We start from the raw sequence: 15,195 nt of genomic DNA, 5'->3' as shown, positions 1-15,195 counted from the left end.
CCGGACCAAAAACGTTCAAATTTGGTAGGTATGTTCAGTTGGCCCTTTAGAGGCGCACTAAGAAATCTTTTGGCAATATTTTAACTCCAAGGGTTGTTTTAAGGGTTTAAAGTTCGTCTTTTAGCATGTATATTCTTCTTCTCCCAATCTCTTAATTATAATTGAAATTTCCATATCATATGTTACTATAGAACTATAATCTAGATAGAGTACCTCTTCGAAACAGTTGTTAACTGGCAACTAAATTAATAATTTTGTCAGGTTGGCATTAAGTTGAGTTGACTTTGTTAGGTTGGCACCAAGTTGAAGATTTAAATGCATTTATCGCGGAAAAATTGATTGGGCACTGCTACTTCAATCCTGGGAATATTATATTTCTAGCTGTCAGGCTCGCTTCGCTCGCCGTATCCGTTTAGCCAGACGTTTAGTCTGGACCCCCGACTGGATTGTCCTAACATATGATAAAAATGCTCAAATGAAAAATGCAGGCGAGCGAAGCGAGCCTGCTGATCTCATCCTTGGACGATCCAGTCGGGGGTCCAGGGGGCGGAGCCCCCTGGCTAGACGGATACGGCGAGCGAAGCGAGCCTGACGGCTAGTCTAAAATACACCTTTCCAAAATTAAAAGACCTAGAAAAATCATCAAAACTAATGACATTGGAAAACCTAAGACAGTGACTCAACTGACTATTGACAATGACAATCCTTTTCCAGGTCCCTCTTCATCCTGTACGCAGCAAGATCAGGAACAGCAATAGACATTAAGAATGTTACTATTAATTCTGGACTTGTACCAATTAACCTTGGCAAAGCCAAACTTGTATATAACTCGCACGTTTTTGTACATAATTATGATCTGAAATCAATGTATTCAGAAATTGAAAATTTGAATAATTACTATGATAAGGTATCTCACTATTTTTGGAAAAATATTAGTATAAGTTCAAAAACCGATTTCGTTACAGAAAACAGTAGTAAATTAAGAGATGCAATCAACTATTTGAAATTCATCAACCATACAAAGTCTGTTATTGAAGAAAAATTGGAAATGATTTTGTTTTACAATGAAAACGTCAAACGCAATAAAAGAGGTTTAATAAATAGTCTTGGATCTGTTTTAAAATTTATCACTGGTAATTTGGACGCTTATGACGAACAAAAATACGATAAGTTGATTCTCGAACTGTATAATAATCAAGATAATTTAGCCAATCAATTTCAAACCATTATTCAATCAGTCAAAACATTATTGTAGAATTCAACGAAACAATTAAACTTGTGAACCAAAACTTCAATGAATTGAAAGAGAAATTTTTATAATTAATGATGATTTAAATGATTTCATAGAATTAGAAAAAATTAAAGATATTTTGAATCAATTACTTATAGCTTATAATATTTTATTAGACGTAGTTCATGACATTGAAAATTGTATTGCATCTTGTAAAGTAGGCGTTCTGCACCCTAGTATAATGTCTACTAAAGAATTGTTCAATGAACTTGTGAAAATTTCAAAATTCTATGACAAGAAATTCCCATTAGAAATTAAGTATAATAAGATGCTAGAAATAGAAAAATTGATTAATGTAGATTGTAAGCTAATTAAGAACGAAATCATTTATTTTCTCGAATTTCCGATTGTAGAAAAAGTAACTTTTGATCTTTTTGAATTATTACCAATACCAAGTAAAGTAGAATCAAATTTTGTAACAATACTTCCACAAAACAAATACCTATTGAAATCTTCTGATAATTCTAATACATTAAAAATTGAAGGATTGTATAAAGAATGTAGATTGATAGGAGATAACGAATGCTATCTGTGCTCATCCGAAGCCATCTCCCATCAACAACTGCAATGTGAAGCGGCTATCATATCTACTGGTTCCACTGACAACTGTAAATTCACCGCCGTCCAAATTGAAGAGAACCTCATCAAATGGATTCCCGAAATACAACAATATTTGGCAGCCTTGCCAAAATTGGAGACCTTCCACATAGAAACGAAAACCGAAACTACTGTGACAACACTTCAAGGAATTTATTTCATCAATACAGCCGAAGGAAAAATTTACTATCGAGGAAAACCTCTGTTCCACTCCTCCCAAACGAGTGGACATCCAAAATTTCTAGAAAACATCCAATTAGAACTTCAAGATCATCAAATTCCAGACTTCCAAATTCATTTGAGAAATTTAGACAACTTTAATCAATTTAAAAACATTCAAGTGTCTCCAGTTATCCGAAAACCATATTTAACCACCGACATCAATGTTTTCACAACCATTTTGTACATTGTGATTGTTCTTTGCGTGATTTTCACCGTGTACAAAAGGATCTCCAAAAGAGGACAGCAACCTTCTTCAAGAACTTCGCTACCAACCCCCGAAGTTCTCTTTAGGGAGGGAGGAGTTACATTGTGAGAACCTACAGCAGTCAGCAGTTTCTATACAACTTCTTGGAACTCTCCTGGAACTGTTGGAGCCAGCTTTCTCACGCATCGAGCGTCAGTCCTGCTTACAACATCGAAGCGGGAGGTACTCACTTTATCAAAATTCACTTGTTTAAATTGTTTTATTCCAAATTTTGTGTTTTGTAAAAAATAAAGATTTCTTTTTAAAAAGCAATCTTACGGAACGCATTATTTAGCTTATATATATATATATATAATTCCTTCAATTCCTACAATTCCTTTCTCCAATTTTAGTCGAATTCTTTTTTTATTTCTAATTTTAAATCTCCTCTTTTCAAAAACTGCAGTCTTCTCGGTTGAGGAAGGAGACTCAGTCTCCGAAAATTTCCCCCCATTTCTAATGTAAGTTTTTAAGTGTTTTCAATCTATTTATATCTTGTGTCTCCAATTTCAATTTATATTATATATATATATATATATATAATATATATATATATATATATATATATAGCACTTAACAGAAAACACTTTAAAGTTTTATAATATAAATATAAACAGGATACACATGACACGGATAGATTAAAAATACTTAAAAACTTACATTTAAACGAGAATTTTCGGGAGCTGGGCCCCCTTTGTCAATCAAACAGGAAGTCCAGGAAGTAATATATATATATTAGCTTATTTTCAGAATCAATTCTAGTCTTGGTTTTGTATGTATAGTACAATGATTTAACCCCGTGGGAGTTGCTGGTCTCCTATCGGGCGCCTCCCCAGGTGGCGTATAGGGGAATGCCTCCTAGATATGGGGGGGTACCGGGGAAATCAAAGAACCGGGGTGGACCAAAACCAGCAACAAAACTGCTGCCTTACAGACGGAGCTCAGTTGACCTTCAAAGGCTAAGGGAAGAAAACTCCAACAGAAAATTGACTGCTGCCTTGTAGTTTGGTATTAGCTTACCAAAGGCTAGGCAAGAAAACCCGAAAAAAATTACCTGGCCGTCCAGGTTGGGGGTTGGGCGAGGAGCTATTAACGTCTCCCTGCCAGAAAAGCTTATTGTGAATGGAGGTGAATTCTTGAGGCCAAGGTCCACGCAGGACTGTAGCGCTTCGTATGCAAGTAAGTAAAGTTTGATATCTACACTTATTAATTATTACGAAACAAAAATGGATTGTAGAAACTTTTATAAAATAATTTTGAAATTCAAAATAGGAGCAATAAGATAACATATCACAGTATTTGAAAAGTTCTTTAGAGGATAATTGAATCTTTGTTCTGTTTCATTGGTATATTTTTAATATTTTAATTATTGATGTTACATTTCAGTGGCATACAACCGACATAGAAAGAAGGATCTGATGGTAATATTTATTTGCTTATTTATTTTTACCTACATTGCATAATGCATCAAGATTTTGAAAATTATTATAATAGAATAGAAAAAAACGTTTATTGAATCAAAGAAGCTACCTTGAGCAAACCTTGAAGACGCTGCTTGACTATATAAAAAACATTTAAATTCAAGTATTATCAGTGAACGTTATTTTTACAAGAATCAACTCAACAAAATTCAATATATTCACGCTAGTTTAATCTGATTTGTCATACCATTCTGCTTGGCAAAATCCTGAGCTATTTTCAAGGTTTCACGCAGGTAATAAGTTCGAGAAATGTCGCCCAAAGCAGCATAGCATCTCTCGGCAACCGTCAAGTTGTGCAGCTGCAGCGCTATTTCGGCAAGGTTCTGCCACATGCCCTCCGCCTCCGGCCGGGACACACTTTCCAGGAACAGCACGGCCCGGCCAAAGTCACTGTCATGCACGGCCGTGCCGAATTCAACCAGACCTTCGTCCAGCTCGTAGCCCATCTGATGTGTTCCGTCCTGCGTCAAGATCTGAAAACGCAGCGTCATTCTATTTATTCGAAGACTTTTGTGAAATCTAGTCATTGCATTTAGATTTTGCTTTACTATTAAATTGAGTAAAAATTATTTGATTTCCACATTTGAAATTACTTATGTACTGGCCAAGAGCTTATGAAAATATGCTATCAAATGACATTCCAAAGAGCTTGAGACTGTCTACTCCACTTGACTCTATCCAAGCACTGAACGGGTCTGCGATTTAAAAAAAGACAAAATTATACTGTTTGAAATAACCCACGTATCAAGCCATAAAATATATGAATTCGGCGCTCGAAAAAAGATACGGTACCGGAATATATTGACCATTTCAAATTGTGTTAATAGTTTATTAGTATGATTTGTAAGTGCCTGGAACATTCAATTTTTGCTAAAAAAGTATTTCTACTTTCTTATTTCTTACTTGTCCTACATGTAAATTATTTACAACATGATGATTACTCCTAACACTCTTTACTTGACATGTAAACGACTACTATGATGATTACTACATTTTTTATTTACTGAATAAATTTCAGTCAGTCGGTATCGAATTGTTTCACTAATATTGTTTTAATGAGAACATTGTTTTGTTGATATTTCATATTTTATAAAATTTGATAACATTTAATGTTATCACATTGAAAAGTAAATTATTTTCACACTAAAATGATTGACATTCAATTAGATGAAGTTAGTTATATTCTAATCTAACATTTTAGCAATCCTTCATGCTATGCGAAATTAACAATATTGTTAACTCGGATTCAAAGGATATTTTATAATTGATACTAGATCTACACAAATATTGCAGTTGAGAATTCCATAGATCACTATTATTGAAGTATTGAGTAGTAAAAGAGTGAGCTATATCAAGATCAGAATTTTCAAGTTGAAAAATAAAGCATCAGGAATTTCAACATACCTCAGTTTTTCCCTCATTTCTGACAACATCGAAAATTTCGCCTTTTATAGTGAAAGATGTGATTCTATCAGGATTGTCGATGTTGTACCAAACACATGCATTGTTCCTCGACTGCGCCACTACCACATCACTGCCTGTCACCCACTAAAACATTATCATTCTAGTCCAGTCAAATGGTCGTTTTTCAGGAAACAGCCCCGAAAGAATTTTTCTCGACGGTTCTATGAGTATTTTGGGGCGCTGAATTCGAATCTGAAATTTGCTGACACGCCAGAGGGCGGCCTCATCCCCAAAACCCGCAAAATTTCGGACTTTTTAAAAATGTTTCATTCAATCTCGAAAGCTCAAGTTTTTCGAAAAATGCATTCCATACAAAATTAAAGATAATAAAATGTCCAATGAATTGAGTGGTCGTGCAGGACTCTTAACATTTTTGGTTCCGGAGCTACGAATTTTCAAAAAATATGTATTCTTTACGGGGTTTTCAAAATTATGCAAACCCACCACTTCTACCCTATACAACTTGGATATTTTTCTAGTAATGATAAAAAACTTTACGGAATTTTCGAATTTAGTAAAGAAGGGAGGGAAATACACCCAAAAATAGAAAATCGTATTTTGTATTTCTATTTTGGCTGTAGGACATGATTTTCTATTTTAGGATATATGTTCCTTCCTAAATTCCCTTCCTTCGAAAATTCCTAAGGAATCCTTTTCAGAATTAATTGTTCTTTCACGATATGTGTGGTTTTTATCATTACTAGGAAAATATCCAAGTTGTATAGGGTAGAAGTGGTGGGTTTGCATAATTTTGATAACCCCCTAAAGAATACATATTTTAGAAAATTCGTAGCTCCAGAACCAAAAATGGTAGAGTCCTGAGCGATCACTCAATTCATTAGAAATTTTACCATCTTTAATTTTGTAGAGAATGATTTTCTCCAAAAACTCGAAGTTTTTGAGATTAAATGGGATAATTGAAAAAAGTACGAAATTTTGCGGGTTTTGGGGGTGAAGCCGCCCTCTGGCGAGTCAGTAAATTTCAGATTCGGATTCAGCGCCCCAAAATACATATAGAACCACCAAGAAAAATTCTTTCGGTGCTGTTTCCTGAAAAACGACCATTTGACTGGACTATTGTTATAATAGCCTACTAGAAAATATAAAAAGCATTCACTTATAGAGTAATATCGATTATCAAGTTCAATAATCATTATATAATTTAAAATACTATTAAAATGAGTATTTTCTCCCGTTTTCTCAAATGACTTCTTTATCAATATATTCAATTCTTTTTCTAATGTGATACAATTATTATACTTTTGAAAGTGATTCATGAGGGTTTTATAATAGGATTTAATTTTGATATCCTCATCCAGTATAATAAATTAATAGATGTTATAACTATCCAATACAGTTTTCAGATTGATGAAAACTAAATGTATTTTCACCTGAACGAATGTGCAGTAGCTGAGAATGGAATGTCTTTCCGCTGAACGTGTATCCAGAAGTGTAAGTCGCATTTTCTTATCCCTAAACAGCAATTTGTGTCCAGTTTCGTTCAGCTCCAGCCAATCTATCTTCGAATCATGTGATATTTGCAGGATTGTCATTCCGTAAATAAGATCGACTGCAAACAAAATTATTCGATTAAAAAATTTAAATTTATTTTCCTGAAGATAGACACAAATTTCAATAAATTTATTTAAACCAACTACATTTTTTTAAATTGATCACACAAAGGATCTGTCGAGCACCTTGTTAAATAATTTGGTACACTGAAATGATTTATGGCTTCTCCCAACAGCTTTTGCCCTCAACACAAAATTTTCAAAATATATTAGTTGGAAAACTTATCAAGAAGAAAAATATATCGTTGATGCCATGTTTGAAGAAGAATTTTATCATAAATTGTTAGCAATATCAGTAAATGCCCATTTAAAAACCAATGATAATAATACTATCTCAACTTGCCTATGCTGATGGTTTTCATATCAAGAAGATAGGCCAGTTTTTTGTTATCCTCAGGTGAATTGAGTTGTCTTCTCTCATTCAAACGAACACTTATCAAATGCGGATTCATAAATTCTGTCCTGTAGAATTTAAAACAAAATTCTATCACATCATTAGATAAACAAAAAAATATAATCTGAAGACAAAAGACAAACCACATGAAAACAATATTATTTTAATTTTCAAATGCGTTGAAGAATATTGTCAAATACATTTTTATCAAAAAAAAGCATATTGTGGATAACTCCGGAATAGATTGGGTTACAGTTACTATATTACTTTGTACAAAGACTGTAGATTGGGTCAGCATTTGAACATAAACTTACTAAATTTCTCTTATCTATGGTTTGAAATCAAAGTTTTTACCAAGAAAATTGGTTCAAACAGGAGTGTGCTCTTTCTTTTGAATATGATCATTTCAACAATAATTATCATTTATTGACATTAATATAAAATTCAGAATTTTTAAAACTCATGAAGGCGGTGGAGAAGAGATCTCTTCTGAATTTTCTCAGGGACAGACAACATTCTTGGATTGGACGCACATAATAAGACACGACGCATTCACGTCAAGTATTCTGGAAGATACAGTTGATGGACAAAGAGGTCGTGGGAGAACCCGCCTACAGTATCTGAGACAAATGACGAAGGATCTGGATGCTATGAGCTATGTACAATGGAAGAGAGTAGCAATGGACCAATCAAACGATCGAGCTGAAAGAAGAGGAAACTCATGCATACTACGTTGTCCTATTAAAAGGATGAATAAATGAGTTTAGTGAATAAATAAATAAATAAATACAAACCTAATAAGAGAGTGTCAGGAGTCCTGGCCAGTAGATACCTGTCTGCACCCATAATACGTACGTCATCAATCTCATGTCCATATTGGGACTTGAGAATCACTCCTCGAGCATCACTATTCATTGGCTTCACTAATACTTGACTTGGACCCACATAAGTCATTTCGAATTTATTCTTCCAAACTGTTCGCCTGCAACAAAATGTATTCGACCATTGAAACGCATCAGTCATTATTTTCACAATTTTATACAAAAAAGGGGTTATAGTGAGAAATAGTTTTGTAATTAAATTAAAAGATATTTTCTAGGACTTTGGTTAAATAAAGTTTTCTTATTGGAAATGACGGTAGAAAGACATTCAATGGATGATTCAATTGATAGAAAAGACTATTCGATTAGTCATAAAAAATTCTAAGGCCGAAGAAACATTCAACAACCGACTCAACAATTATTATTTTAGTTTTCAGTCTATGATAAACACTCATGGAAATAAGGAGAAATTAAGGTGAAGCTCTCTATAGATCAAAATATTCATTATATAAAATAACTCGAATAACTGCAGATTCTGTTTGAATTACAACAAACTATTGGAAAGAGTAAGGTAATGGAAACTGTAACTCAGCGAAATAAATAACAAATTTTATTTCAATATGGCTTCAAAATTTAACCGACATATTTGAGAACAGATTCAAAACGCTCCAAAATATTGAACAAACAATACAATTCATAGTATGTGCGACCATAGGGAAAATAAAGCATAAGATAAGATGAGTATTATGCTATCTCTTCTCTATGGTCTTCCTCAGTAAAAAATGATGAAATAGATTGAATGTAATTGAACCTGACAGAAGCCTACTTGAGAACAGACTCGAAAAGCTCAACAGATCCACACAGACCGCCACCTGCGATCCTAGAGCCGTCCCGCTTCCAGGACAAAGCGCCGATGCTGTACATGTCTGCAATCTCTTTGGCCGGCTCCTCCTCCCAACAACACTTCCGAGGACTCCACGCATAGACACGTATTCTGGAATGGAAGAATAAGCACGATATTAAAATTATCAGGTGAAACCCCACAATATATTTTAGACGTTTATACGTAAGATGTAGAAACTCATTTGCTTCAAATAAGACTGTCTGATTGAATCATAATTATTTATCACATTAAAGTGCATTATCACTTGCGTTATATCTATCACATTGTGTACAAATACTTGACAAGAGGAAAGGCACAACAAGCCCATGTCAAAAACTGTATCATTTCCAATTTATACTATACTGTTCGAATCAAAATGTTTGTATGAATCAAATTAATCATATAGTAATGTCAATCCCTTCCCTTGTTATTCTAATAATGAATGGTGATACGTTTATTGAATACTGTATCTACTGGAAAAATAATCCTAGAATTCATGTCCTCATTGATCAGTTACTTTTCTGAATGACAGGTAAATGTGTCAATCAATATACGTAGTCATTCATCTATTATTATTGATGGATACATCATATTACGGAAAAATATATATGCGCAATCAAACAATTTTAACCTTCCAGTCGTGACCGTATTTTTTCTGACGTTAGTCATGACCTTGGGTTCTGGGGATCCACTTATTCCATATTGAATATTTCAATATACAGAGTGAGTCATATGTATGAGAGCCCTTCAATAAATTGGAGACTGTTGTAGATATAATACTGTAACTTTCCAAGTTATTGGTCAAATACTCTACCTTTTGACGTACAACTGAATTTCAACCCCTCATAAAGGGGTGACTTAGGGGTTGTAACTAGAATATTTAAAATGTAAACACCTATTGTATGGTATATACTTTTAAAAGCCTTTTTAAAACAAGAAAGATGGCATCAATAAAAATGTTCTATGAATGCTCTATGTTTCTTGTTTTAGAAAGGCCTTCAGAATATAGGATATGAGATTTTTGCGATGGTAATTCTATTTTGACGTATCATGTTATGAAAGTAGTCATGTAATTAATTCAAAAAACAACATCGTAAATAAAATAGATGAACAAGTTAGTTTTTAGGAGGAAAGCTCAATGAATAGATTAAGAAAATGTCAAATGTGAATGTGTGGAATTAATAAAAGTTTTATCAATTTGTATTAGGATATTAATTAAAGAATAATATCCTACATTTTGGGAGTCGTCCGGGATTGGATCGAATTGAACGGGATACCTGAACTAGAATCAGCCGCCATTTTTGATAGAGGTAGCCTATCATATCATATATAAGTATTTTTATTTATTATATAAAGTGAACAAAAAATTATAGTTATGAATACTATGATAGATCTTACATGCAACACTACTAGAAATAAGATAGGAAAAAATTGGAAGGTCATAGTTCACTCTTAGGGTATTTTTTACCCTACCCTCAAGTTCATGTTGTACAATCTTTGCAAAACTTATGAAATTATAGTGATGAATACTATTATAAATAATAAAACCTACATGAACACTACTAAAAACGTGAAAAATAAGGTGTATAACGTGTATATAAGGTGATATATGGTTAACTTTAAGGTGAGGTTTAGTGTTTCTTGGATCACATCAAGTTCATTGATTTCACTATCATCCAACTCAGGGTCAGTATTCTTATCTTGCACAATGAATTTACCTTCAGAATCACTAATGACAAATGACTAATGAATCGAGATCTAGAAGTCAATTTGTACATTCTTCGAAGCCTCTGTTCAAAACGTACATATTGACGGCTTGAATCCAATCACTATTGCATAAAAATCTGGTGTGGCGCACTCACACAACTTTCCTTGCCGTTATGAAAATTGATCACCTGACGCTAGTGTTCACGCACATCTCAAAGATCTGGGGGCAGGACAACAACTCTGGATACACACGAGATCTGCTATCTCTTCATAGTGAATGATTTTATAGAATCAACAGTTGCCAACAGTTTGCATTTGAATAATCACATTTTCTCAAATTTCAAGCTTATTTTCAATTTTAGGTGAAAATGTTACAAGACTATAATTGAAGAGATTTTCATGCTCAATCTTTTCCACTCAGAATTTTTCGTTTAAATTCTATCTGAGACCTGATAATTTGAAATCTAGAATCAAACTTTGCATAGATGGGGCGGAGCTCCTGAAATTTTTACAGATATGGGACTTGTGGCAGTTGATAGAGCTTATCAATGACTATTTAAGGTATGAATTTACACACTCACACACACACACACACAAAAAAAACCACTTTTTTGGACTCAGGGGACCTTGAAACGTATAGAAATTCACAAATTGGGGTAGGCTACCTTATTTTTTTCGGAAAGCAATACTTTCCTTACCTATGGTAATAGGGCAAGGAAAGTAAAAATGTACATTTGGAAGAAATGAAAAAGTAACGTTTGTCGTGACCCTCGGGCCCTGGGCACCCAAAAGTATCATTTCAAGAAAACAACACCATTCACCAAGGTGAAGTATCTACTGACATGAATTTACATTGGTTACAATAGACAGTAACGCGAACGGTAGCAGAATTATAATTAAAATAAAAATTGCCTGGGTCCCTGGGACCTGGGGCCCTAGGACCTAGAAGTAGGAGGACTTGAAGTTTAAGGATACAGTACCGTATTCTTTTACATAATAATAAGATGATGGGAGCGAATTTGAGGAAAAATAGCGTTGGGTGACCACCCTCCATTTATATTTTTGATATTCTACATCAAACTTTTCCATTTTTAGTCTTCAAAACAGAAGTGATAGTGGACTATTGTGTGCTTTGGAATTGGACCTGTCAACTCTACTTGATAGATCTATCTCTAATGTATTTTGTCTTCAAAGATTATAGATGAACATGTAATGATGAGCTTTGTTAGAAAACTGACCGATCATAGCTGGCCACAGCTACTGCTTGGCCACTGGGACTGCAGCAGGCTGTCTCGAATTCTTTCTCGTTTGGGTAGTCGAACTGTTTACTTTGTCTGCCATCTCGATCATAGATCGTCACTTTCCTGTCACAACCCGCAGCTACGACAAATCCTATTGGCCAGGCCAAAGCATAGGGTGGCACTGGATGGACCAACAATCTTCCCTGCAAAATTCAATTTCATCGGATCATTATTTTTACTGATAATGAATAAACAATACAATACTATTTACTTTATTCACTATTGCTGATATCAATGAGCAATATACCCTGCAAAGATTGTCGAAAGAGATTTGTAGCTCCTGGAGAGTCAATGGCATTTACAAAGTCCGGGCTGGACCTTCAGTAGAAGGGTTTACAAAGAAGAAGTAGAAGATTACAAAGTTTCTTCCTAATTGGGAGGGACAACCCTAGCCAGTTTTCATATAAGTGTTAGTCAAAATATAATTTTTTTAGAGAAACATTTTGATCAGTAATGAATAAACAATAAAATACTGTTCACTTTAGTCACTATTGCTGTGGACAGTGTGTAAAACATTAAGCTAAAAGATAAAAGTCAAAAACAAATCTCCAACTACATTTTTATTGATAAGAATTATTATTATTACATTTTAAATTTTACTGCTGTTATACCTGTTGTTCCATTGCAGGATCTTCTGCTATGTAATAACGAACTATTGTTCCATCAGCATGTCCAGAGAGAAACCCAGTTCCACGAACACTGTTTAACAAATCAAGCAATCATTACATATTTCTGTCTTACGTCTTAAAAAGAATAAAATCTTGAATGAGGCTACATGGCTACATAATATCAAAACTCACATGACTATTTATAGAGTATTTATGTATTATCTTGAGGGAATTAATCAAGCAATATATCAATAAAATATGTAGAAATATGCAAGTTCAAAACATTTTTTCTTTTGATTCATTGATTAACTAAATGAGTAGCTAGTGTTTCATGAATGTATTGCTGATTGAGTTTCATCTGAAAAGCTATACCTAACTTATTGTCATAGAAAAGTGCATTAGAGATAATGAAATATGAGTTTTAATTAAAGTTAAATGTTACTTTGATGCAAGAGATGCGACATAGGAGTTGGTAGCGAAGAGGGTTTGCGTTTTGTTGGCCTTGACATGAGCGGCTCTCACTTTGCCATCAGTCTGGCCGTAGATGATTGGTCCTTCTGTCAGCCAGATCAAGCATGTCACTGGACACTGTTGCACGAATTTGTTACAAATAACTTTCTTGTCACCCCTGAAACAAAATAAAATAAATTGCACAATTTTATATATGTATGTAAGCAGACAATTTTAGTATATTTGAAAAAATGAGAATAGCTTTTCAGAAAAGACATAGGATATTGAAGATATTTCCATTAATTTTATTATACAAATAAAAATGTTATTAGGTAAATAAAAATGTGATTCAATATAAAGTATGCTATTTGTTACAGAAAATAATACAGTCTCCACGCAGCTTCTCTTGCCCAATTCCCTTTGAAGAGAAAAAAGTGTCTTGACCAAGCTTGAAAAACCTGATAATAGTTATCGAAAAATCAGTTATTGTAAATAGTTCACAGAATACAGGTCTTCTAGAACATGCTTGGAAACATTGTCCAAATCAATTGTATCTTGATTGGTCTGAGTGTAATCTAAGTATAATCCCCCCTTTCAAGAACTCTATTTGATACAATGTAAAATATAAGGAGTATCGATGAAGATTGAGAAGCTAAGAGAACTTGATAATTTACCAGTCATCTCCAATTTTGTAAATGTAGATAATGTTATCTGTTTGACCAACCGCCAGTTTTGTAGAATCTGGGGAGAACGCTAAGCCTTTAACGAAATAACTCTTTCGACCATTCTGGAAAGACAAATAGATACACAAGTGATTAGTTTGAAGGGAATTGTCTTTTTAGAAACTAATACATTTGCCAGAGGTATAATTCTATTTATTTTTAAAAGAACACATTGAGGCATTGGATTACCATGTAGTACTGAAACCCTGTGAAGTAGATTGAACTTTTTAAGATGAGAGCAGTACGGTAAGTATAACAGTGGAAAAAAATATATAAGAGCAAAAATACTATTCTCAAAGCTTGCCTTGCAACAATCTACTTTCTACAACAATCCACTTATGCACAAGGATATCTCTACGCCGCTGAAAAAGTACACTTACAACAATTAAAGAGCAAATAATAGAACACTAAATTGTCCAGCATGATTCAGCCAATTAAATGCATTGCACTAACTTAAAATTATTTGAGAAGCTACCCTACTAGATTATTCTATTTTTATGGTTCTATCAAATCAAATAATACTGTTGCAACACTGCACATCACTAGATTGGGCTCAAGTTGAAAAATGATCATCCTCAGTAAAAATTATAAGCTTGTAGGCTACTTTAAGAGAAATAGAGTAACTTTTTAATACGAATAACGTATTTATGCCTTCGTCTCACGACCGCATTGGAGGCGTTCAACAATAGTTTAACATGCTACAAAAAATAAATTATAGAAGTGAATACTCACGTGGAGAAAAAACTAAATCATAATAATGATAATACAGTATTATTAATCAATTATATTGATTTATAAATATTATTATTAATTACCGGTACATTATAATAATTCCGTAACTTACCTTTGAATCTGCTGGTTTTGTGGGGAATTTATCCCTTTTCTCACCATGTTCGTCAAACAAGACAATAACTCTCTCAGAATTGCAAACTGCCAACTTTAAGTTATTTGGAGCCCATGCAATAGCCATGATTTTTGCTGGTCCATCCTGTAAAGGTTAGAGTTATATAACTTATTGTAACTGGTAGAAGAACAAGTGGCATTTCGTAAATCACATGTGAAATTTAGTATTATTTATGCAATTTGAATATTTCATGGCTTAAGGAGGCTTCTTTCAAGCCAAACTTTTCAAACTTGCCAAACAAAAGTTACTTTTCAAGCAACAGGAATTACTTACCATAATCATTTGAGGTTGTTCAAAAATCGACCAGTAATTTTATGTTATAATTCTAATATGATGAGACAACATTTTTAGTGCTAATTTATTATACAAAATGATTCAGTATTAAATAGAATGGAAATTGATGCTTAAAAATGATAGGCACCCTTAATTATAATAATCTCAGTTCTAGTCGAGACGCCGATGAGTGAACATCGTTATCGGTTCGCTCTAGCCTAGGTCTCCAGCCTGGCGTGCCGGTCGTTGTAATACGTTATCA

The 15,195-nt window shown here is 33.7% G+C and overlaps 1 protein-coding gene across 1 annotated transcript in view; it reads right to left on the bottom strand.

Moving 5' to 3' along the window:
• LOC111052367 (intraflagellar transport protein 172 homolog) overlaps positions 1-15,195 on the bottom strand; it is an 89,065-nt gene that overhangs the window by 65,599 nt on the left and 8,271 nt on the right. Inside the window, exons 2-12 of the mRNA XM_039429455.1 lie at positions 14,601-14,744; positions 13,709-13,821; positions 13,027-13,212; positions 12,588-12,675; positions 11,914-12,119; positions 8,912-9,079; positions 8,045-8,246; positions 7,214-7,388; positions 6,691-6,869; positions 5,240-5,383; positions 4,023-4,308 (exon numbers count right to left, since the gene is read on the bottom strand). Coding sequence (XP_039285389.1) covers positions 4,023-4,308; positions 5,240-5,383; positions 6,691-6,869; positions 7,214-7,388; positions 8,045-8,246; positions 8,912-9,079; positions 11,914-12,119; positions 12,588-12,675; positions 13,027-13,212; positions 13,709-13,821; positions 14,601-14,744 — 1,891 coding nt within the window. The remainder of the gene's footprint in view (positions 1-4,022; positions 4,309-5,239; positions 5,384-6,690; positions 6,870-7,213; positions 7,389-8,044; positions 8,247-8,911; positions 9,080-11,913; positions 12,120-12,587; positions 12,676-13,026; positions 13,213-13,708; positions 13,822-14,600; positions 14,745-15,195) is intronic.

This window comes from Nilaparvata lugens, chromosome 5 (assembly GCF_014356525.2).
Source record: "Nilaparvata lugens isolate BPH chromosome 5, ASM1435652v1, whole genome shotgun sequence".
Taxonomy (NCBI): Eukaryota; Metazoa; Arthropoda; class Insecta; order Hemiptera; family Delphacidae; genus Nilaparvata; species Nilaparvata lugens.
This window is presented reverse-complemented; position numbering and strand designations above follow the sequence as displayed.